General features: G+C 42.3%; 2 protein-coding genes across 3 annotated transcripts in view; one reads left to right on the forward strand and one right to left on the reverse strand.

The window, feature by feature from the left end:
* On the forward strand, nt 1-20,289 carry LOC105940527 (sulfotransferase 1C1). The gene is made up of 7 exons (XM_014413097.3): nt 1-322; nt 956-1,084; nt 14,659-14,756; nt 14,978-15,104; nt 17,038-17,132; nt 18,657-18,837; nt 19,898-20,289. Exons 1-7 carry the CDS (start codon nt 136-138, stop codon nt 20,008-20,010), a joined length of 930 nt encoding a protein of 309 aa, XP_014268583.3. The 5' UTR covers nt 1-135; the 3' UTR covers nt 20,011-20,289.
* Nucleotides 20,269-23,519, reverse strand: part of atp2a1l (ATPase sarcoplasmic/endoplasmic reticulum Ca2+ transporting 1, like) — a 12,401-nt gene continuing 9,150 nt past the window's right edge. The window contains exons 22-24 of one of the 2 annotated variants that reach the window (XM_014413096.4): nt 23,302-23,419; nt 22,977-23,022; nt 20,269-20,931 (exon numbers count right to left, since the gene is read on the reverse strand). In XM_014413096.4, coding sequence (XP_014268582.2) covers nt 23,018-23,022; nt 23,302-23,419 — 123 coding nt within the window. In that variant the 3' untranslated portion in view covers nt 20,269-20,931; nt 22,977-23,017. The remainder of the gene's footprint in view (nt 20,932-22,976; nt 23,023-23,301; nt 23,420-23,519) is intronic. The other variant, XM_014413095.4, reaches the window with a different exon arrangement.

Here is a 23,519-nt window from a genome sequence, read left to right on the forward strand (position 1 = left end):
AGTGTTTGACACAGACAGCTGAAGGCAGGACCTCGGGAGTTTGTTGAAGTTTTTTTTTTTTTTTTCAATTTAAAAAAGGCAGATTTTAGCTCTTTGTTCTTGATTTCCTTGAGGCAGCTTTTGGCAGTGTAAAAAATGTCAGAGGAGAAAGAAATGACTTATAGCGAGGCTATTCATAAGGCCAGCTCCTCCATCACACGCTTCCCTCTCATCCCAGTCAGAGGAGTGCCTCTCATGAACTACATCGCCAACAACTGGGACAGCATCTGGGCTTTTCGTCCCGATCCATCGGACCTCCTCATCGCCACCTACCCCAAAGCAGGTACTCAGAAACAGTGTTAGACACAAAGTACTGATCTCAAGCAGCTTTATTTGCGTTCTTACATTTCTAACACTTTACACTTCCACTCACGGGTATGGAGAAAAATACTGTGCATTTTCCTTATCTGTTGCAAATTCAGATGTTACATGAAAATATGCAGGACTGCACTGCCAAAACAGCATAGAAAATGAAGCACACTTTCCCTTTTCTCTTTAATGCAGCACTTTAACTTGTGAGGAAATATTTTTCCATTGTGGTGTTAATGCTTTCTTCTTCTTCCATTACTTGATTGTTAAGTAGTTTTTCCACTAAGTCTATCAAAACATTGTGTGTGTGTGTGTGTCACTGCTTAAACAAGCAGGCAATAAAGGAAAACACCAGTAACTCTAGACTAATCCTGTAATTACACCTTCATGAAGTGTGAGAGTTATAATTTAAGCAAACAAACAACAAAGACAGGCTACTTTTCCTGCCCTTCAGTCTCTGGACTAATTTGTTAGACTGTGGAATCTGCTGTAATGTGGCACTACTAAGTAGCTGGTGTCAAAAAAGACGTTTGTTGGACTGTTGTTAATGTTTTTACTCAATGTGGTGAGATTTAGCAGTACACCGTTTGATGTCTCTGTCTCATAGGGACTACATGGACCCAGGAAATTGTTGACCTGCTCCTTCACAATGGAGATGCTGAGGCCTGCAAACGAGCCCCCACACCTGTCCGCAATCCATTCCTAGAGATCGTCTCCCCACCTCCCATCCCTTCAGGTGTGTGTTTTATCTATGTTTTTATTCTCTACTGTGACTCAGCAGGTTTAACATGTAGTTGTAGCATGTCAGAACTCACAAAAACAAGTCAAGGAGGAATGTTTCTGTAACGGATCGTTTTTTTCCCACCCCAATCAGAGTCAATGAGTTCTCAACCCATAAGCATATCCCTCCAAAGAAAAGACTTGAACTGGAGTTCTGTAGGCGATCAACAAAAGTTACTGTAGTTGGGTCATTTCAGTGAACGCAGCTGTGCTTTTCCAACACAGATTAGCCATATTTGTGTTTGACTAAACTTTAATACCAGCCAGTTGAATTTTTACAATGAAGCCAACTTTCAAGCATGTCACGGTGAACTAACAGGCAGGTTTATAACAATAAGTCACAGACAGCTAAAAAAGTAGCTGTAGTGTTTTGCTGCAGGGTTTTGGCACAACAGTCAGTGTTACTACTGTCTAAGGAAATCTTAAATGTACTGGGGTGCTAGACTTACCACTATATCCAAACCATTAGATACAAGAAAGAAAATAATGAACTTTACCCTCCCACCCTTTCTCTCCCCTGGACTGTTGACTCAAGAAAACATGCCTATGTTTCATCAGTCTCTAATCACTTCAGGTGTTCTTACCTTGATTATCCAGACTTGGTCCCCTACTGTGTTTGTTATTTTTGTCAGGTACATTTTTATATTGTATTTATTCATTTTCAGCCATCCGGGAAAAAGTAAAAACAGGACTTAAATATTTACTATAGTGTTTTTTCTTCTTTGAATTCATAATAATAATAATAATACATTTTATTTGAAAGCGCCTTTCAAAACACTCAAGGTGCTGAGTGTTGCTGCATGCTGCACTTACGCAGTCCTTCAGTCCTATTTCTTAGCTTGTTGCTAACTAAGCTAACAAACGGGCTGCTGATTAGCGTGTTACTAACTTTAGCTATAGTTAGGTGCTAATTTGTTCTCTTTTCTTTTTTCTTTTTTTTTTTTTAATTGACATTTTAAAATCACTATACAATACCATCAACTTCAGCTATCTTTCAGTACATATATTTTTTCTTTTTTTCTATATTTAAACAACTAAAATATCCATACAAGAAGAATGAAAGAAGAAGCAAAGAAAAAGAAGCCAAACAACAAACAACATAAATAAAAATACATAAGGAAAAAGAAAAAGGAAAGAAAAATAAATAAATATAGGGAGTGTGTTTTTGTTTCCATTAATGTAACTAATATTTCCTCTAGTCTTCTAGTAGTTAACAGAGTCAAAATCTAATGCAAAAGCAAAAACTGGCCTGCGTTTTCTAATGTAGTCCATCCATTTCTTCCATCGTGATACAAACAGGTCCACACCTGTGGACCTGTAGTTCACATCTGCTGTCATTTTCTCCATTCTGTAAATGTCCAGTGTGATGTTCATCCACATGTTCATGGTTGGGCTCTCTGAAGAAAGCCATTTTTTTGTGATGGCTTTTTTTCCTGCTGCCAGTAAAATATTAAACAAGTATTTATCGTTCTTTGTCCATCCTTCTGGCATAAGTCCAAATAATAGAGTTTTACTTTCCAAAGGTAAATATCTTCCAAATGTCTCTTGTTGTCACGGTTTGACGTGGCAAACCGTGGGGGAATGTGGGAAAGGAGGACCCAGGCGCGGTGCTCAAATTACAAGCAGTGCGTTTATTTACAGTGTGGTAGAAAGCAACAATGAATCCCAGTGTTTTCCCCAGACTCCCGTGATGTGTCCTCCTAGTGCTCTCTGCTCCCGTGTCAGCACCCCCCGGTGCTCGCTGCTCTCCAAGCCCTCCACGCTCCTCCTGCGGGAAACAATAGCAGCAGCTGTCAGGACACTCAACAATGGCAGGCATACACTTCACGACAGAACCTAAACTGGGTAACTAACGTGGAGTCCCAAGCAATGATCCCGCGTCGGTGGGAGCTCCAAGACTCTCCTAAGTAGCTCCCCCGACGAGCCCTGATCAGCGGCAGGTGTGCAGCTTCGGGTGTGGCCAGTCCCCTAGCCGGGCAACACCCACCAGGCCTGAAGGCGCCTGTAACCCAGTGTACATACACACCTGCACCCATATACACACACACACTCACATCTACAAGCATGGAGAAGAGCAGCAGTAACACCAAAATACATATAATAATAATAATAATAATAATATAATTCATAACTGCTCAGGGATCCTGGGTTGCTCAGACCCAGGACCCTGACACTTGTATTGCTGCATGTATTCCCTTCCAATAAGTTTTAATAACATGACAGTCCCAGAAAATATGATAGTGATTTGCATTTGTATTTCCACAATTTCTCCAGCAAGCGGGAGGGTTACCTTCATAGTGAGATTTTTGGTGAGGTGTAATAAAATATCTTGTCAGGCATTTCCACCCAAATTCCCTCCAGCTCTGTGAGCTGCTACATTTCCATTGATATGCCCATATTGTTGTCCACTCATCCTCCTTTATCTCTATTCCTCCCTCCATTTCCCATTTTGTTTTGATATACAAGGTTGAGTGTAATTTCATATTTGTTAATCCTTTATAGAGGTCACCTATAATACCTCTATTTTTATTTGAACTATATGCCCTTATAAATACGTCTAGCAGCTGTTTATTCAATTCAGCCTTAGCTTTTATCGTTTTATTGACAAAATGCCTCATCTGTAGATATCTATAAAAATCCTGTGTTTCCAATGAATATTTATCTTTCATTTTATCAAAACTAATTAGTCTCCCTTCCTCCATTACCATAAATAAAGCTGTTAATCCTTTATATGTCCAATCTTTGAATCTGGTGTCCAATTTATTTGGAGCAAAATGTGTGTCATATGCACACCACTTAAGAACTGCTATATCCTCTTCTAGTTTATATTCTTTTATTACTGTTTCCCAAATTTTAAAAGTCAACTTGATCCATGGATTTTCAATAGTTTTTATTACATTTTGCAAGCTTCTGTCTGCTATAATAGCTTGTATGGGGATGGAAGTCAGACCCTCCTCAATGGCTTTCCATTGAGCATCGTATGAAGGATTACACCAGCATATCATAGGCCTTAATTGTGCTGCCCAATAATATTCCCTAAGAGAAGGTAAGCCCCACCCCCCTTTTCCTTTGTTAAGTTGTAGGGTTTTAAATCTAATTCGGGGCCTTTTTCCTTGCCATATGTATCTTGACAAAATTTTGTCTATTTTTTCTATTGGTAGTGTTTGAAATAAATATAATAATTTAGGAAGAATATTAATTTTAATTGAGTCCATTCTCGAATATAAACTTAAATATGGAATTAAATTCCATCTCGCTATATCTTCCTTAATTTTTTTCTGTATTGGTAAATAATTTCATTCTAATAGTTCTGTAAGATCCTTAGGTATTATGACTCCTAAATATTTAAAGTACTCTGTTTGCCATGCTAATTGACACTTATTTTTAATTTCTTCTGATGGAATATAATTGTACTCAAGCAATTGTGTATAAAAGGCTCTGGGATTTTATGTCTGCAATGTTCTGCAATATTGTGTGGGGTGGAGTCGTAGGAAATGACGTAGGCAGAAGTTGGGGGTATCGCGATGCTACTCGAGAAGAGGAGATTTTTCTGTGTTAGTTCTGTTACCTCGTAAGCTGTGTTCCTGGTTGCCATCCTTCACGTGATGCTCCGAGTGTTAAGTTCATGATTGGAAGTAAGTTTCCTTAAATATGTTTATTTTCCGATTCTGATGTTGGCCGCGGCTTTAGTTGCATTCTACCGCATTGTAGCACCGCATTTTTTCATCTCGTGACTCGAAGCATGTGCCGCCGGCCGCCGCCATTATGTAGTAATTTTATTCGGCCACACGATGGCGCCAAAGTCCTTTGTTTACAGTTAGAGTGGATGTTTCGGCTATGTATGACATTCTCACTGTGTTTAATTGTGTCCTTTCTGTGTTTAGAGCAAGAGATGTAAGATTGGCGTAGTTCAAATTATATATGTCCTGTTATGTGTATATTCAGATGGATGTGTTGGTTTATTTCATGTAATCCTTTATATTTATCTTAGTGAAGCTGTTGCTGTATATATTTATATACTCATGGCAACTTGTTTGTTACTACAGACTGCTGGCAACACTGAGCATCTAGGTGGCAATAAAACAGCTGGCGGTGACAATCCAGCAAAGTGGAAGCCTGTTGTCCTCCTTCCTGTATCCTGACCGATACACCATCTTGTTAGCTGCTGAACCTAAAAGAACTAGCCCTCACCAAGTACTCCTCAACATTGGTCCTTCGAGCCGGATGAGTTATCAAGATGGAGCCAGATGGAGCGACATGTCCTGATGCAAGGCCTAAACGCCATACACGTCGACCAAGCCGGTTTGAGGACTTTGATGTTAACTATACAGGCCACCTCTTTAGGAAAATGCTGCAGTGGGATACCCCACAGCCTCACACAAGAAGCGACAGAGTTCAGCCTCAGTATAGTCATACGCCACCCCTCTACAGCGACAGGGATGGGGCCTATTACAATACACCCCCTCCACTGGGAAGAAGTGAACAAGATGTGGACCTTAATAGGAGCCTCTCACCTGAATTTGCACCTTCTAATTTGCTAGGGTCTTCAATACACACATTTCATACAGAATTCAGAGCCTTGCAGGCCGAAAGAGAGCAGCTACTCCAATCACAGCAAGTTTTACAGGAGGGCCTAAAAGAACTGAAGGAAGCAAAGAGTGACCTCAGAGAGCTGATTGAAGTGGCTCACCTGCTGAGGAAGGATATGGCTCACCTGACTGCCTCACAGCCTAGCACCAATCATCCCCCCAAGCGCGGTTCAGGAGAGGTATACACCACCCCTGAGACAATGCCACAGGAGGAGGATGAGGAGGTGTGGCCTGACCCACCGCCATGGCCTGAACCGATGGAAGAGTTGCACACAGGATTCTCCCAAATGAAGGTTGACGAACAATACTCCGATGATGGTGTACAGTACCACCCTCTACCCCGCACACCATATTTCGCTGGTGAGCCTTCGCTGCCTAGTCATCGCTGCACCCTATATCAGGACCCTGTGGTTAAGGATGGAAACACGTTTCATGTCCCTCCACAACACTCTGTGCCACCCCCCTGCTGGGCACCAAGTAAGACAGGTTTGCTCCCAACCAAGCCTGTTCCAGCCAGTTCCCCCTCTCTTGTCACTGGAGTAACCAGTGGGCACGGCAGCAACCCATCTGCTCCTCTTTCGGCTGAGCTAGTGTACAGGGGGCCCAAACCAACCATTCCAAGGTTCATTCATTCTGATCCCTCTGAGTTTGCTAGGCTCCGCATGGCTTTAGAGAACCTACTCCCTCCTAATGCTACTGAGCTCTTCAAGTATCAGATACTTGTGGACCACCTCAAACTAGATGAAGCTCGACTTATTGCCGATGCTTACCTGAACTCACCCAAGCCTTATACTGACACCATGGCAGCCCTCCACGACAAATTTGGACAACCTCATCAGCTCGCCTTGAGAAAGATAGCAAGTGTCCTGGATGGTCCTGAAATAAGGCAAGGTGACACAGTAGCCTTCCAAAGGTTCTCCCTTCGGGTGCAGTCACTAGTTGGGCTGTTACAAACATTAGGACTGGAAGGAGAAGCGGAGTTGAACTGTGGGTCCCACGTTGCCCGACTAATAAGTAAGCTTCCTGCCGAACAGAGAGCTGATTTTCGTCGACACCAGTTTAAACAGCCCGGGAGCACCTACACTCTGTACGACCTATCTGCATGGCTTCGTCAGGAGTCCTGGTGTCAAGGATTTGACGGCCAAGCAGGTGTAAGAAGCAGTAGAGAAAGGACCAGTGTAAAGGCTGAGGCCCGTACAGGCCGACAAACCGTGACAGTCCTACATAACCTAAAGGGGCCATCAGAACACACTTTTTCACCAGTGAAGGAGAGTCGAGCTAGAGGGAAGGTTAAGAACAAAGCCTACTGTGCCTACTGTGAGAGCACAGAACACTATTTCAGCCAATGTGATGATGTAGCCAAGCTCTCCAAAGAGGAAATAAAGGACTGGATACAGGTCAACAAACGATGCTGGCGCTGTGCCCGAACTCATTTAGCTGCTCAGTGCACACTAAAGAAACCCTGCAGCCGCTGCCAGGGTAAACATCTGCTGGCTCTTCACGAGGTAAATGCCAGGACAGAAGGAAACAACGCTGGCATGGCTGCAAAGGAGGAAAGCTGCCTAACCAGTTCGGCTTCGGGCTCACTCTACCTTGATCGCCATGGGGCTGGCAATCGTGTCATGCTGAAGATTGTACCTGTGCTTTTGAGCCATGGAGAGCGGACTCTAGACACCTATGCTATACTTGATGACGGTTCAGAGAGGACCATGCTGCTCCCTGCTGCTGCAAAGACTCTTGGTCTGGCAGGCACCCCGGAGGACCTGCCATTACGAACCGTCCGCCAAGATATTCAGATGCTTCATGGACATACCGTATCCTTCAGCGTCTCTGCTGCTACCAACCCCGGATCCTACTACAAGATTGATGGAGCGTTTACAGCTGATCGTCTCAACTTAGCTCACCATACTTATCCTATCGACCAGCTGAGAAGGAAGTACAAATACCTGCATGGGATCCCGGTCCCTGCCCTGAAGGAAGCCAAGCCTCTGCTTCTCATTGGTTCAGACCAGCCACACCTGATCACCCCCATAGAACCAGTCCGCCTCGGCCCACCTGGAGGCCCAGCAGCAGTCCGCACCCGGCTTGGCTGGACCCTTCAAGGGCCAAGTCTTTTCATGGGGCGGCAGACCCAGCCTGTCCTATCCCTGTATACATCCGCCCAATCAGACGAGTTGCTCAAACATGTGGAGCGGCTCTGGCAGGTGGACGTGGTGCCTTACCGATCCGAGAAAGAGGTCACTCGGTCGAAACAGGATCAGCAGGCTGTGGCCCTGCTCGAGGCAAGAACAACTCGCAGGATGGTCGATGGAGTCTTCAGGTATGCTACACCTCTACTCCGTCACCCACAGATGCCGCCACTGAATGCACCAAAGGAATCAGTCATGCCCATGCTTCGAAGCACAGAAAGGCGCCTGTTAAAGGATCCCAGTCGGGCTGATGCCTACAGGGCAGAAATGCAGAAGCTGATCCAATCAGGAGCCGTCAAGGAAGTTACGCATGAGACTTCGCCCAAGGAGAACTGGTACATACCGCATCATCTTGTCAGTCATAACAGGAAGAATCGCCTGGTGTTTAACTGTTCCCATAAATACCTTGGACAGTCCCTGAACCAGTTCCTGTTGCCTGGCCCTACTCTTGGAGCTTCCCTGCTGGGGGTGCTGGTCAGGTTTCGTGAACACCCCATAGCTGTGAGTGGAGACATCAAGGGGATGTTCCATCAGGTACTGCTCCTCCCTGAAGACCGGCCCCTGTTGAAGTTCCTTTGGCGGGACTTAAAGGTGGATGAACCCCCTAAAATCTTCGAGTGGCAGGTCCTGCCATTTGGGACAACTTCAAGCCCCTGCTGCGCCACCTTCGCCCTGCAACATCACGTGATGGAGCACACACAGCCTGACGACAGCCTGAGATTCTCCATCGAGAGGTGTTTCTACGTAGACAACTGCCTACAGAGTGTTGGGTCACCGGAAGAAGCGAGAGATCTGGTGGATCGGCTAAGAGAGTTGCTGAAATCAGCTGGCTTCGAGCTACGTCAGTGGGCTTGTAATGATCCAAGTGTCCTGAGCCATTTGCCTCCAGAAGCTAGATCACAGAGTCTGGATCTGTGGCTAGCCGAGGACAAATCCAACCCGCTAGAGACCACGCTCGGGCTCAGCTGGGACTGGAATACCGACTCCTTGGGTTATAAGCACAGGCCCGTGTCCTATGAGGTGCCAACCCTCAGAAACATCTATAGAGTCCTAGCCTCACAGTACGACCCTTTGGGCTATCTGTTACCCTTCACCACTCGGGCCAAGCTCCTTCTCAGGCAGTTATGGGATAAGAAGCATGGTTGGGACGACTCGAATCTTCCCTCCACCCTCCTGCAAGCTTGGTCTGACTGGGAGGTGGAGCTTCAGTTTTTACCTCACCTTACCTTCCCACGCGCCTATGTTCCTGCCAGTGCTAACTTAAAGGGGGCCATTCGTGAGGTGCACATTTTTGGGGATGCTTCTGAGAAAGCTTATGGAGCGGTGTCCTATATGAGGACTGTAGAACAGGATGGGCAAGTTCACCTCACCTTCATCCTAGCTCGCTCCCGGGTAGCCCCCAAACGAGCTCTCTCTATTCCCCGCCTCGAGCTCTGCGGAGCTTTGCTGGCAGCGCAGCTGGCCAGTACCCTGAATAAGGAACTCACCTCAGCGATTGAAAGAACAGTCCTGTGGTCTGATTCGACCACTGTTCTTACCTGGTTGAGCTCACAGTCCTGCCGCTACAAGGTTTTTGTAGGAGCCAGGGTAGCTGAGATACAGGAGTTGACGGAACACTGTACCTGGCGCTACATAGACTCAGAGAGTAATCCAGCGGATGACCTGACGAGAGGGAAGGCTCTGGCCGAGCTCAAAGTGCCTAATCGGTGGTCGAATGGACCCCCCTTTCTGCTCAACAGTCCTGACACATGGCCAGAGAACCCGAGCTCCGAGCCCCGTAATGACGAACTTGAGCTCCGGAAAACAGTCTTCTGTGGAACCTCTATCACCTCCACACCTACCTGTCAGGATGGAATGGCGTGCAAGACTTGGCAGGAGCTCTTGGATGTTACTGTTAAAGAGCTTTGTGGTCAGGGACTCTCGACTGCGCCATCTAGGGCTGAGGACTATCAGAATGCTGAACAGGCCATCCTCCGGCAGGCTCAACAGGAGTCATTTCCTGAGGAGTGCAGATTGCTTTCAGAAAGGAAACCTGTCTCATCCAGAAGCCGCTTGCTTACCCTGGCACCTGAACTGGATACCTCAGCGGGCCTCATCAGAGTAGGGGGTCAGTTGCGACGCCTAGAAGGTCTTGACGGACCTATATTGCATCCGATTGTCTTGGATCCTTCACACCCTTTCACACGCCTGCTTATCCAGAAATATGATGTTGATCTGCATCATCCAGGCCCCGAACGGGTCTTCGCGGAGCTGCGGAGGTCTTACTGGATACTGCGTGGAAGAGAGGCAATTCGCAAGCACCAGCGAACCTGTCCTGAGTGTCAGCGCTGGAGGGCACAACCCTCTGTTCCCAAGATGGCTGACCTTCCAGCTGCTCGGCTTAGACTGTACAAACCAGCCTTTTACTCAACCGGTGTTGACTGTTTCGGGCCTATGTTTGTGAAGGTAGGAAGACGTCATGAGAAACGCTGGGGAATCATTTTCAAGTGTATGACGACGAGGGCGGTACATCTTGATCTCCTAAGTAGCTTAGACGCGGATGCGTTCCTCATGGCCCTGAGGCGATTCATAGCCAGAAGAGGGACACCGGCAGAGTTATGGTCTGACTGTGGGACCAATTTCAAAGGGGGAGAACGAGAAATCAGAGAAGCCTTTGCCAACATGTCAGAGACATTGCAAGGGAGGCTCGCCCGTCAGAAGATCAGATTCCAGTTCAACCCCCCGGCAGCCCCACATTTCGGAGGTGTATGGGAGAGGGAAATCCGTTCAGTGAAGACAGCTCTGCGCACCTGTGTGGGTTCCCAACCTCTTCACGAGGAGGTACTCCGTACAGTTCTGCTGGAGGTTGAATTGATCCTTAACGCAAAGCCCTTAGGCTACGTTTCCACCGACGTAGCCGATGTGGACCCTGTGACACCCAATAGTCTCCTCATGGGGCGGCCTGATGGATCACTACCCCAGGTGGTGTACTCTGAGACAGAGAACCTCAGTCGGCGACGTTGGAGGCACTCACAGATTCTTGCTGATCAGTTCTGGGCAAGATTCATCAGGGAATACTTGCCTGGCTTACAGGCAAGGCAGAAGTGGCAGTCAACTCCTCCTGAACTTCTGGAAAAGGCAGTTATTATGGTTGCAGATCCACAGCTGCCTCGAGCCTTGTGGCCAATAGGCCATGTGATTAAGGTTCATCGTAGTGATGATGGACTTGTCCGATCTGCTGATGTGAACGTTAATGGACGTGTTTACACCAGACCAGTTGCTCGGTTGGTAGTTTTACCTGCCGTGCCATCGGAAGACAGCGATACTAAGCAGAATAGCAAGTCGCCTCCCTCAACTGATTAGGGAGCCTTTTTTCGGGGAGCAAATGTGTAACCACATTTGGGGGCGGCTGTATAAAAGGCTCTGGGATTTTATGTCTATGTTCTGCAATATTGTGTGGGGTGGAGTCGTAGGAAATGACGTAGGCAGAAGTTGGGGGTATCGCGATGCTACTCGAGAAGAGGAGATTTTTCTGTGTTAGTTCTGTTACCTCGTAAGCTGTGTTCCTGGTTGCCATCCTTCACGTGATGCTCCGAGTGTTAAGTTCATGATTGGAAGTAAGTTTCCTTAAATATGTTTATTTTCCGATTCTGATGTTGGCCGCGGCTTTAGTTGCATTCTACCGCATTGTAGCACCGCATTTTTTCATCTCGTGACTCGAAGCATGTGCCGCCGGCCGCCGCCATTATGTAGTAATTTTATTCGGCCACACGATGGCGCCAAAGTCCTTTGTTTACAGTTAGAGTGGATGTTTCGGCTATGTATGACATTCTCACTGTGTTTAATTGTGTCCTTTCTGTGTTTAGAGCAAGAGATGTAAGATTGGCGTAGTTCAAATTATATATGTCCTGTTATGTGTATATTCAGATGGATGTGTTGGTTTATTTCATGTAATCCTTTATATTTATCTTAGTGAAGCTGTTGCTGTATATATTTATATACTCATGGCAACTTGTTTGTTACTACAGACTGCTGGCAACACTGAGCATCTAGGTGGCAATAAAACAGCTGGCGGTGACAATCCAGCAAAGTGGAAGCCTGTTGTCCTCCTTCCTGTATCCTGACCGATACACCATCTTGTTAGCTGCTGAACCTAAAAGAACTAGCCCTCACCAAGTACTCCTCAACAAATTGTGTTTTACTCATATTAACCCTATATCCAGATAGTCGACCAAAGTATTCAAATGATTGCATTAATTTAGGTAAAGAATTTGATGGTTGACCCAAAAATATTAAAATATCATCTGCATAGCAGGTCTCTTTTCTTATTACGTTGTGTAATATGTTGCCTAAATATGTACAGCTTGAAGTTGTTTAGCGTCACCACCAACTTAGCTTTTAGCATTTTGGCTCAGTTCAAAAGGTACAAAATTAGCCCATGACCTTTGAAGACAAAATATGAATGTATGTAGTTTAATCTGTGCAAAAACTTTAGTGTACAAAACAAAACACCTCCCCCCTTTTTTTTTCTTTTACAGGAAATATTTTTATATTAAAGGTTGAGATCGCGAGTGTAGAAAATATTTACATAGTCATTTGCATAGATATAGCACCACAGATATAGAGTTGATTAAACTTTAGAAGGGCTTCTTCTAATTCAGGTTGGTTATTCAAAGAACAGATACCTGGAAGGCTCCATGTTAATGCAAAAGGTTGTATAACAAAGCACTGAGCTAAATGACATTACATCAAAATAGCTGGATGATATCATTCTCTTGTAGTAGGCTACTACAAATGATCTTGCAAATACCTCAGAATAAGGTGAAATCCTATTAGTTCACAATATACTGAGTCATTCGGTCATTTTAGTAGAAATCACAACAACAGTTGCTCTGAGAGGACTGGTTTGGTGCTAAGTAAAATTGAATTGAATTAAATGAATACTGCTGTCACATTTTTTGGGAAATTTGCCTAAAGTTAAATGGCTGTCTCAACTTTTTCTCCTGTTTAATGTTATTTTAACCGTGTGTTACGACCCATCTAGGGCCAGGCCATAACATGAGTGAGGCACTCGCTTCCCTCCCAAGACCCAAGCAGCCACAAGAAACAAATCCGTTAGATACAAGGTGATTTATTTACAATGTGAAATAAAGGAACCAAAACGGGAGTGTCAACACTTCAGGGTGAGCCAAGGCCAAAACAATAAACAAAACAAATCTACACAAGTCCCGCACCCCTGACCTTACCAAAACAAAGTCAAAAATAAAGACAGAGTCTGACCTCCTTAACTAACTCAAAACAGGAGAAAACGGGTGATCAAAAGAAACGGCAGCTCACCCCTACCCACTCCACTTCCACAACTTTCAAGCACACTGCAGCCAGCGGCTGCCACAGGAATACTGCTGGGTCATGAGGAGAAACGCGAGGACCTCTCCCGCTGTAGCACTCCAGCCTCCTTTTAATGGGCGGGTCCTCCAGCTGGAACCAGTCACATCGTGGCGGTGTATCCACGCACCAATCGGAGCAGGGCCCTGGCACAGCTAAATTAACATAAAAAGACTCAACACCTGCACAAACAAACACATGGACATGCAAGTTCGTAACACCCCCTTCCATAAGAATTAAACAACCCTCCTATTGTTTAATTTCCAAACTATGAAATCGCTCTTGACAGGGCGTCAGCGATGACATTTTCCGTCCCTTTCTTATGTTTGATGTGCAGGTTAAAATCTTGCAAAAGAAGGGACCAACACATAAGTCTCTGATTTGAGTTTCGCATCTGGGAGAGAAACACCAATGGACTGTGGTCAGTGAATACTTGAACAGGGATAGAGCTGGATCCGATATACACCTCGAAATGCTGCAGGGCTAACAACAAGGCAAGGGCTTCCCTTTCAATAGTGCTGTAGTTCATCTGATGTTTGGTGAATTTTTTTGAAAAATAACAAATTGGGCGATCCACGCCGCGATGGTCTTCCTGCATAAGGACAGCTCCTGCACCAGCCGCACTAGCGTCAACCTCGAGCTTGAAAGGGGACATGACCTTTCAACACCTGCACAAACAAACACATGGACATGCAAGTTCGTAACACGTGTTAAAAAAAAGTAAAGTCAACAATGCTAATAAGCAGTTTCCATTGGTTGGAATATATGAGAAATCATGGAATACATAAGTTAAGTTTTTCCTATGTCCAATTCCCTGGATTTATGTCTCAGGTGTAGCATCCCTGGCTGAATGATTGTCTCTTATACTGATGCTTCACAGAGGTTTTATTGGAAATGTTTTTATTGAAACATTCAGTGAAGACACCGTAAGAGCTAGGAGCAAAACAAAACCAGCAATATTAATACCATAAGATCAAAGGAAACAAATTTCTCCTGCTCACGTATAGCATATACATCAAATTTACATCACTCAATTCATTATATCACCTCACTAACTTACAACTACACATAAAGGTCAAGGTCAAGGTTAACAACATAAACTCTATTAAACGACATTTTGATTGCATGTAACTTATTCTGTTAAAGGAAACATTAACAAACCTTGTGCCACTGTCAGCCAGGTACTAATTGGCAAAGTAAACATACATATTTTTCACTTTAAGGCACACTATTTTACCATATCCTAAAAGAAACGCTACTAACAGCCCTTTAACGGTTTTGTGCCAGTTTCCTGTTTCAAAATAAAAGCATGGATTTCAAAATAAAACCGAAGTGCCTTTCAAACAAACGTAAAAAATATTTACCAAATTTAAAGGTCATTTACACAGGTCTTGATCGTCTGGAAAAAATGGATCCCCCGAGAGTTATCAAGACACATCTTCCTTTTCAGCTGGTGCCTCCTGGATTCTGGGAAAACAAATGCAAGGTGAGACTTCTTGTCCATTAGACTTCAGTGAGAGTAGAAATTCCTCATTTTATTGCTTCTTACTAGACAGAAAACTCATGCAGCTTGAAGGTAAAAGGTTCATGATACGGCACGTAAATGAGGTGGGAGGTTACGAATGCCATGCTAGACACAATCTCATCAAATAACATGTTCTCTGTACTGTGAATATCTTTTTGTGTTCCTCCTGATCATGTGGGAAGGTGATCTACGTGGCACGCAATGCCAAAGACAACCTGGTGAGCTACTACTACTTTGATCTTATGAATCAGACCCAGCCTGAGCCAGGGCCCTTTGGTGGCTACATCCACAAGTTTATGCAAGGAGAGCGTAAGTATATTTCCCTCTGTGTCCTCATACCTATTCTAAGCCATCAATAGCCCTATATGTTTACCCACCAAAGCAGCGTCTTTGGTTGCCTGGAGGCTTTTGTGAACAAAATATGTGATGGTGGATGGAAACTATGACAACTTGTGTAACTGCCTTTTATGCTTGAGTGGTCATGATAAGATTAGTTGCACCCTGAGTGGCTGTAGCGCGCATATCTTGGGAGGATCTGGATGAAAATGTAACCTTTTTTTAAAAAATATATAAATAAATGGAATATTTCTTCATCATGACAGCCATAAAAAAGCTGCTTCTTTACTGCTATTTCTTTTGTGCTTTTTTTCCCACCATATGTGCCTTGTTAGGAACATAGTTTGCTTTGTAAGTAAGTATGAAACCAATCACACAACTTTATTAAATTTCAATGCATTCATTCCAGAATGGGAAAAAAAATGATTTCCTTAGAAAAAGACTTAAATGGTTGCTGTAGGGTCATTAAATGATAACTTTTTGAAATGTCTTTATATTAACAATTGGATATATGTTAACTACCTATAAATGAAGTCACTGGGTTGGGTAATGCAAAGTGAATTATTACCTGACTCCTCTCAGCTTGTTGAGAGGAGAGTGTTTAGTTGTGATAGAAATCAAAATCTTGGTGACATATAACCAGTTTGGCTGCTTTGCTGCTGATTTGACTGGAACATATTAAAGCATCTGTGCCAGTTTGGTGAAGATTAGGGAACAAAAAGGTGGCCTTTCATAAAACACAATATGGTGGAAATGTACATAATAGGTTTCGTTGGGCTTGATTTATTTAACAAATTTAATGGTCCGTCAGTTAATCAGATTCAAAGATAGATCCTTTGTTTGCAGGAAATTACATTGCCATTTACATGCCATAAACACTGACATAAACAATATTAATTCCTAATAAAGTTAATAATTTATGAATAAATAAAACACCCAGTAACTAACATGAAAATATGCAAACATTTTGGAAAACTCATATTATTAGTACTGTGCATTAAATGGGCTTACAGCAGCTGATATGAAGGACCTCCCGAGGAGCTCAGACTGCACTTTGGTTCAGTCAGTCTTTGACTGATTTGCTACTTTTGATAACCTCCAGGGATTGGAGTGGGTGTGCAGGTTCATCAGGTAAAATCAGATCTAAAATCTGGCAAAGTTCAAACATTACATGCATAAACTCATATTCCACCTTGGCTCACTGGTTGCGCTCGACTGCTCAAGGCACAAACATGAAACTTGTTCATAAGAATCAGAGGCTTGTCAGTTTGCCAGGAACTGAAAACATGTACCGTTCATGCAAATGTGTACTGATGTGTAAACTTTTGACCCAACCCTTATTTCTTTATGCTTTGCTTTCAAGGAGCCCTTTAACTTTAAGTGGTCTTGAGCAATAGTTCTTCAGGTTTTCTGAAGGTCAGAGAACCAAACAAAAGGAAGCCAACATCTTTAAATGTCCTTCAAAAAGCAAGAGAAGTATCTTTGAAAACTACTGAAAGAAATTAAGCTGCCTGTATTGTAGAATAAAGGTGGTCATACCAAATATTGATATTAAAGCTAGTCAGAATGACACATCTGTCAATAAGTCACTGTACGTACTTTTAATTTTCCTAGTATAAAATAAAGAAATGATGAATTATGTAATCATAATTCATCACTTTGCAATAATTCATCAGCTCTGCAGTTACACAGCTGTAAAGTCATTAAAGGTGGTCAAGTTTATCAGTCTCTTATCAGCCGACAGTTACTAAAATACCTACTGTCATAAATGTTGATGTTAAGCTGTTAATGAGGCTTTACGATAGCCGTAAATATAAACATACACTCAGCATAAACCTGGACTGGAGTAGGAGAAATGTTTTCATCAAAGCTGCTTGAATGAATGGCCTTTGCTCTGCTTCTACAGTGTCATGGGGCTCCTGGTATGATCATGTGAAAGGTTACTGGCTGGAGCGAGAAAAGAGGAATATTCTGTACCTCTTCTACGAGGACATGAAAGAGGTGAGGAGAACACGTGGATTATAACCAAAGCATGTTGCGCAACCTTCTTCAAAGCAAACGTAATAAACGCAGCGCATTCCTTTGATCTCATATGTAAAGCTGAGATTGAATGATTAGGAAGCCTTGTTATAGACGCAGATTTAGACCAGCTTCATGTATAAAGGAAAAAAAAGAAAAGTAATGCCAACTGTCTGACATACAGCTGAAAAGAAAGAGCAGATTTTTTTGTAAACAATGTGACTACTGGCAAATCTCCTATTTCTGAAGATTTAAAAACAAATGTACCATACTCTTAAAAGACATTCAATATAAATTAAAAAAAATACTTTGAGATATTGTTCAAAGAACTGTATATATGTATTAGTTGCACGACAGAGAAAGTTGGACTGCACAGTCCTGTGGAAAACACCCAGTGATTCAGTTGCTTGTAGAAGCACCTTTAGCATCAATAACCTGAAGTGAAGGTTTTCTGTATGACCTTATCGGTCTCTCACATCGTTATGGAAGACTTTTGGACCCTTCTTACAGCGTTGCTTTAGTTCATTGATGTTTGCAGACCTTTATTTAAACCCAGGTTTCAGTTAGTTTGAGGTGTGGACTTTGATCGGGCCATTGCTTACCTTTATTCTTTTCTTTCCCAGCCCTTTTGTGGTAGATTTGCTGCTGTGCTTGTGGCCATTGTCCTTTTGCATGATCTAATTTCAGTGAAACTTTACCTATTGGACAGATGGCTTCACATTTAACTGTAGATTACTTAACAGTTGGTATGCGGTGTTTTCTGGTGGTGGTCAGAGGGCCCGGTGGCGCCAGTGTCCGGCAGTGTCCGGCAGCCTCGCCTCTGTCAGTGCGCCCCAGGGTGGCTGTGGCTACAATGTAGCTTGCCATCACCAGTGTGTGAATGTGTGCGTGAATGGGTGGATGACTGGATATGTAAAGCGCTTTGGGGTCCTTAGGGACTAGTAAGGCGCTATATAAATGCAGGCCATTTACCATTTTCTGTTGATATGCTGTATTTGCAAACCTTTTATAGAGGTGCTCACACTTCCTGAAGATCAGTTAATCAAGCGCATTTAATTAGCTTGCTTCTACCAACTGAAGCAGTAAAGGTGTACTTAGTTTTTCACAGGACTGCACAGAATCCCGTGATAAACATCCTTTTTCACATGACCAGTCAATTCATAAATATCAGCATACTTTATATTGTAAGCTAAATACCCTGAAGTGTTAGAGAGAGAAACCCAACAGGGCAATGATCTGCTGTGAGCAGTTGTCCACAGTGAGGAGGAAGAACTCCCATTTAACAGCTTCTCCCAATTTGATTTCCGTTATGTAATCTCTCCTCACCGGTTTGCAGTGTTTTGTTTATCACTTCTTATGATTTTACTTTTTCCGTTACCTTCAGGTATTTGCTGTTTTCAGTCGTAATGTGGTGACACCCCCTCTTGTTTTATCTGTTTGAACATCTGTAATGAATTTTAAAAATTAATAATCTCCGCACATACTCTGTCACATTTATTTTCCCAGAATCCTCGGCGTGAAGTGGAGCGCATCATGAAGTACCTGGACTTGTCGGTCTCCGATGAGGTCGTCAGCCAAATCGTGGAGCTCACCTCCTTTAAAAACATGAAGGAGAACCCGATGGCCAACTACTCCTGCGTTCCATCTCTGGTGTTTGACAAGTCCATCTCTCCTTTCATGAGAAAAGGTGCACTATTAAATTAAAGATATGCAGGAAAGTCAATCTCAGTCGCCAGTGAGTGCCTTACGTAGGGCAGTTAAAATGTCATGAACACCTATATTTGTCTCAGACACACAAATATCTTCATGTAATAATGTCACAAGGTTAAATCAACTTGTGAACAGTCTGAGCTCCTCAAAGGCAGCAATTACTGCTCTGCTACCTGTCCTTCAGTGCAGGGGCACCCCCTAGAGGTCCCTGGATTTTGAGCTCTCGCTTCTATTTTATTTATACATTACAACAACTTAACACTCAAATGAATAAGTCTGTTGGCAGATATTAACTAGAGTCGATTTAAAGTTTTGGAGGATTTTTAGTTCAAACAAGGCATCGTTAGCCTGGGCTTCTGCAACAATTATATGGTCAGTTTTTCCCCCTCACTTTTAACAAACCAGTCATTAAGTATTTAATCAGCACAATATAATTACATCTATAAACAAAGATACAGTTTTGGGAGTTTTACCTCTGTACACATCACAGTGGATCTTAACTCAAACAGTCAAGATGTAACTGAAATGCAGACGTCCAGGTTTTTAAAAAAGTATGGGGCTAAACATTACAGCTAGTCATACAGATAACCTCACATTTTCACAGGCTTAAAATGAGTTTAACAAACGTACATGATTTTAAATAAAAGGATTGTTTGATAAGTTCTGAAATTTCATGGCCTCAAGAAACTGCTTGTCAATCAATCATCTAATGACTACATATAAAAATGGCTGAAAAACATCCGGAGCAGTTCAAGCTGGAATTCTGCACTTTGCAGTTTTTGATTTAAAATCCACAGTGATACAAAATGTGAACAGTGTTTACACGCATGTTGTATGTTACATGTTATAATTTAATAAATGTATTTAGCGGTAAATGAGACACTGTGTGGGCATTACATATGACTGTTTTGGAAAACATTTTTTAAGCACCAGTCAGTTATTCATTTGTGCAAAAAAACAAAAAAAACAAAAACATTGATAGAGGCTTTAGCATAAATTTTCCAACTTAACAAAATTGTCTTCCTTTTCATATGCAGGTGAAGTGGGTGACTGGAAAAACCATTTCACAGCTGAGCAATCAAAGCTGTTTGATGAAGACTATGAAAAGCAGATGAAGGACGTCGACATACCGTTCAGGACCCTCATCTAATGGATCCGGGGGTTTCTGGAATTCGCCGTGCAAACCAAAGACTGATGACTGTCGCTGAGCCACGCTTAAACAGCAGAAGCGAAAAACAAAAAAAATCCGTCATGGGCTAAAAAAACCAAAATAGTTGCTATAAAATTAAAATGGTTTGACTCACATTTAATATGTATGGATGTTGAACACTGTAATCACTCATCCTCGTGGCATTTCCAGAGGAGGTCATCTAAATGTACTCCCAATAAAAACATGCTCCACAATAAATTCACAAGTTTTTAATCATCACTTTATTGCAGCTTATCAAGTAAACAATATATAAGACCAAAAGTGTTGTGACTGAGTAGACATGCCCATTTTATGTCACGAGACCTCCAACTGAGTCCGCTGACCGCATGGTCATAGAGAGCGCTGGCGGCTGAAAGCAAGTGGTTTTTCTGCCCATATGAAGTCATTTTAAACAACCCTACACCACACTGTACAGAGCCCAGCTAAAGCAGGGAGGCTGCACAAGACACGAGCAACGAAGACTAGAATCAAAGTAATGAGCTGGAAAGTCAGTCATATGAAAATGGACAGAGGACGCAAAAACACAACAGCTGAGAATATCCAAGGTTAACAAAAAAAATAATCACCTTTAATACATACTTTACTTCTTAGAATAAAATCATAAATATTACTGCTTTATCTGGTTAATCAGGATACTTCCCCTCATTTTAATTCAATCTCCTTCCTTATACAGAGACTATTTTTATTGCAGATTTTAAACAAATTTTATTGTTTGTTTTTTTTCCATAAGGTTTTCTTTTTTCAGTCTTTTTCTTCTTTATGGCTCCCCTCTCTGGCTGTGATCTTTCTCTCTCCTCCGCTTCTTTCTCTTCAGCCCTGAAGATCCTCTTCTTCTACATCTCTATTTAACTTCTGTACCTGCTGCAGAGACCAGAGACACGTGATTTGGTAAACAAAGGAAAACTACGTGATTTCTCGTGTGATAAGAAGAATGACACTTTGATAGCGTCTCTCAAACTTAAAGTGACAGGGCTTCACAAAATTCAGTTTGTGTACAGCTCAATATGGCATGCAGAGGATCAAAGGACGTCACAAGCATAAAAACATATTAAAACTACAAAATACAAGCAATGCATCAGAAATACATACATATAAACAGACACCTGCGCACGCGCACACACACACACAGACACACAAATACACAGTGCTTAAAAATTTATAAGACCACCAAGGTAAGGGTGGTCAGCTGCCCTAAATTAACAGTTTTGTTAGTTTACTAAAATATTTTTTAATATTTCTGGTCTGGTTAATCAGCCTTTATACACAAGCCCTTTAATCAAAATGATATTTTTGATGCTAAAAAAGAAATATTGTCATTCGTGTATTTATAAATTTACTGTTTTACAAAATAATAAAGCACATTATTACTTCAAATGCCAGTTACTTACTGAGGACTTTACTTACTTTTTTGCCAGTACAGTTATTTTTTTACATTGCTGAACAGAAAATTAGCTTCAGTGTTTAATAATAATGGATTGGATTTATATAACGCTTTTCAAGGCACCCAAAGCGCTTTACAATGCCACTATTCATTCACTCTCACATTCACACACTGGTGGAGGCAGCTACGGTTGTAGCCACAGCTGCCCTGGGACAGGCTGACAGAAGCGAGGCTGCCATATCGCGCCATCGGCCCCTCTGGCCAACACCGGTAGGGTAAAGTGTCTTGCCCAAGGACACAACAACCAGGACAGAGAGCCCAGGGATCGAACTGGCGATCTTCCGGTTACAGAAGCGCTTCCCAATCCCCTGAACCACAGTTACCCTCACTTAGCTTTTGACTTCTCAGTCAGGTCTGGTGTGTTGGCTCAAATTAGAACATGAACTTGGTTAAACCCCCCAAAGAAATGTAAAAACTTTACAGATTTGTAAAATAGTTGTGTTTTCTTAAATTTCTTAAGCACTTTATCTGTAAGCAATACATAAAATTAAATTCTGCACAAAATCCTGTTGAATATAAACAGAAATATGAAAACAAACAAACTTTGACACGACAGAAGTAGGAGGCCAACATGATACTGACAAAGACAAAATGCACATGCTCTTTATTTACCAGACCACTAAATGTGGCTGAGCTCACTCGTAGGCTGTATAGCGATCTATTATTTAGTGGAAACATTAGCTAAATGTCTCATTAAAAAGGTGTATTTTAAGAACTGCTTGAAATTATTGTTAGACTTCATATTTGAAGGTAGGTTCCAGAGTTTGAGGGTTTAAACATAAAAAAAGCTACATCCCCGATTTGTCTTCATAAGGAGAACAAAGAACAGTTTCACAGTATGACTTTCTTTCAGAAATATAAGCTAGTTTAAGAAGTTTAAGACAATTTAAGCCTTTATTTACAAGGGAGAGCATTTTAAATGTGGGGCTTACTTTATGAAAAAGTCACTGTTATTATTTATAAGCTTCATATAAACATGTAATAAATTATTTTGGAGTTTATTGCAGCTCTAGAGGAAAAAACTACACATAATGCTAACAGTAAAAGAGATTAAGAGTAAAATCTGTTGACAAAGGGAACAATTAATACTCACACAGACCTTTTATCTGCTTACAGCTATATCATAAAGTGCTAAGAAAAAACATTTGTTTAATGTTTATATAATGATTATAAAAGGTAACCTTGGTGAGATACAAAGTGATCTACTCACCTGCTCACGGTGATCTCACGAAGAAAAAAACAAAAACCAATAAACAGAAACCTCAGATCAACACACTCGAGGGTCTCCCCATACAGAAGTCATGATACCCAATGTTTTTCAATTTGATTTTCAATGAATGAGTAGTGAGGAGACCCCGGAGGTCACAGTGATAACAGCTTGAACACATTGAAATAACAACAAATACACAAACAGACAAACAGTCTCTACACAGCGCTACACACTGCAGTGTGAGCCTTGGAATACCTTGGTTTAGTTACAGGTTAATGGTGATGGGTTGGCTGAATTTAAGCTGGAAATGGACAAAAACAAACGGGTTACGTGAGTTAATGATGAATGGAGAGAAGTGAAAACAGGCAGATTAAAAACACAGAATCAAACCTGATTGAATTAAAATGAAATTAGATAAAGGCTAGGTTAATTTTAATAAGTTAAAATATTAATAAATAGTCTGAAAAGATGATGGTAGTAATGCATGAATGATTAAGTAAAACTATTATCTGTTATCTTAGGAACTGGGACAGATCTCTGTTTATTTTTGTTCTTGTGGATTTATAAAAGTGCTGCTTACCTTCAACGTAGTTGCGGGCGAAGAACTTCAGCACCTCATCAATGGCAATGACGGGGAAGGAAAGTTTCAGGACCACCAGCCACTGCTCCACTGACAGATGGGTCAACTTGAAGATCATCTTGAGAGGAAAAGAATGGAAGTCAGATGAAGCTGAACCCCACGGAGGAAATCCACATAAACTAGAGCTTCTAAAACAAAAAAGATTTTCAAACTGAACT

Source organism: Maylandia zebra, linkage group LG8, assembly GCF_041146795.1.
Source record: "Maylandia zebra isolate NMK-2024a linkage group LG8, Mzebra_GT3a, whole genome shotgun sequence".
Taxonomy (NCBI): domain Eukaryota; kingdom Metazoa; phylum Chordata; class Actinopteri; order Cichliformes; family Cichlidae; genus Maylandia; species Maylandia zebra.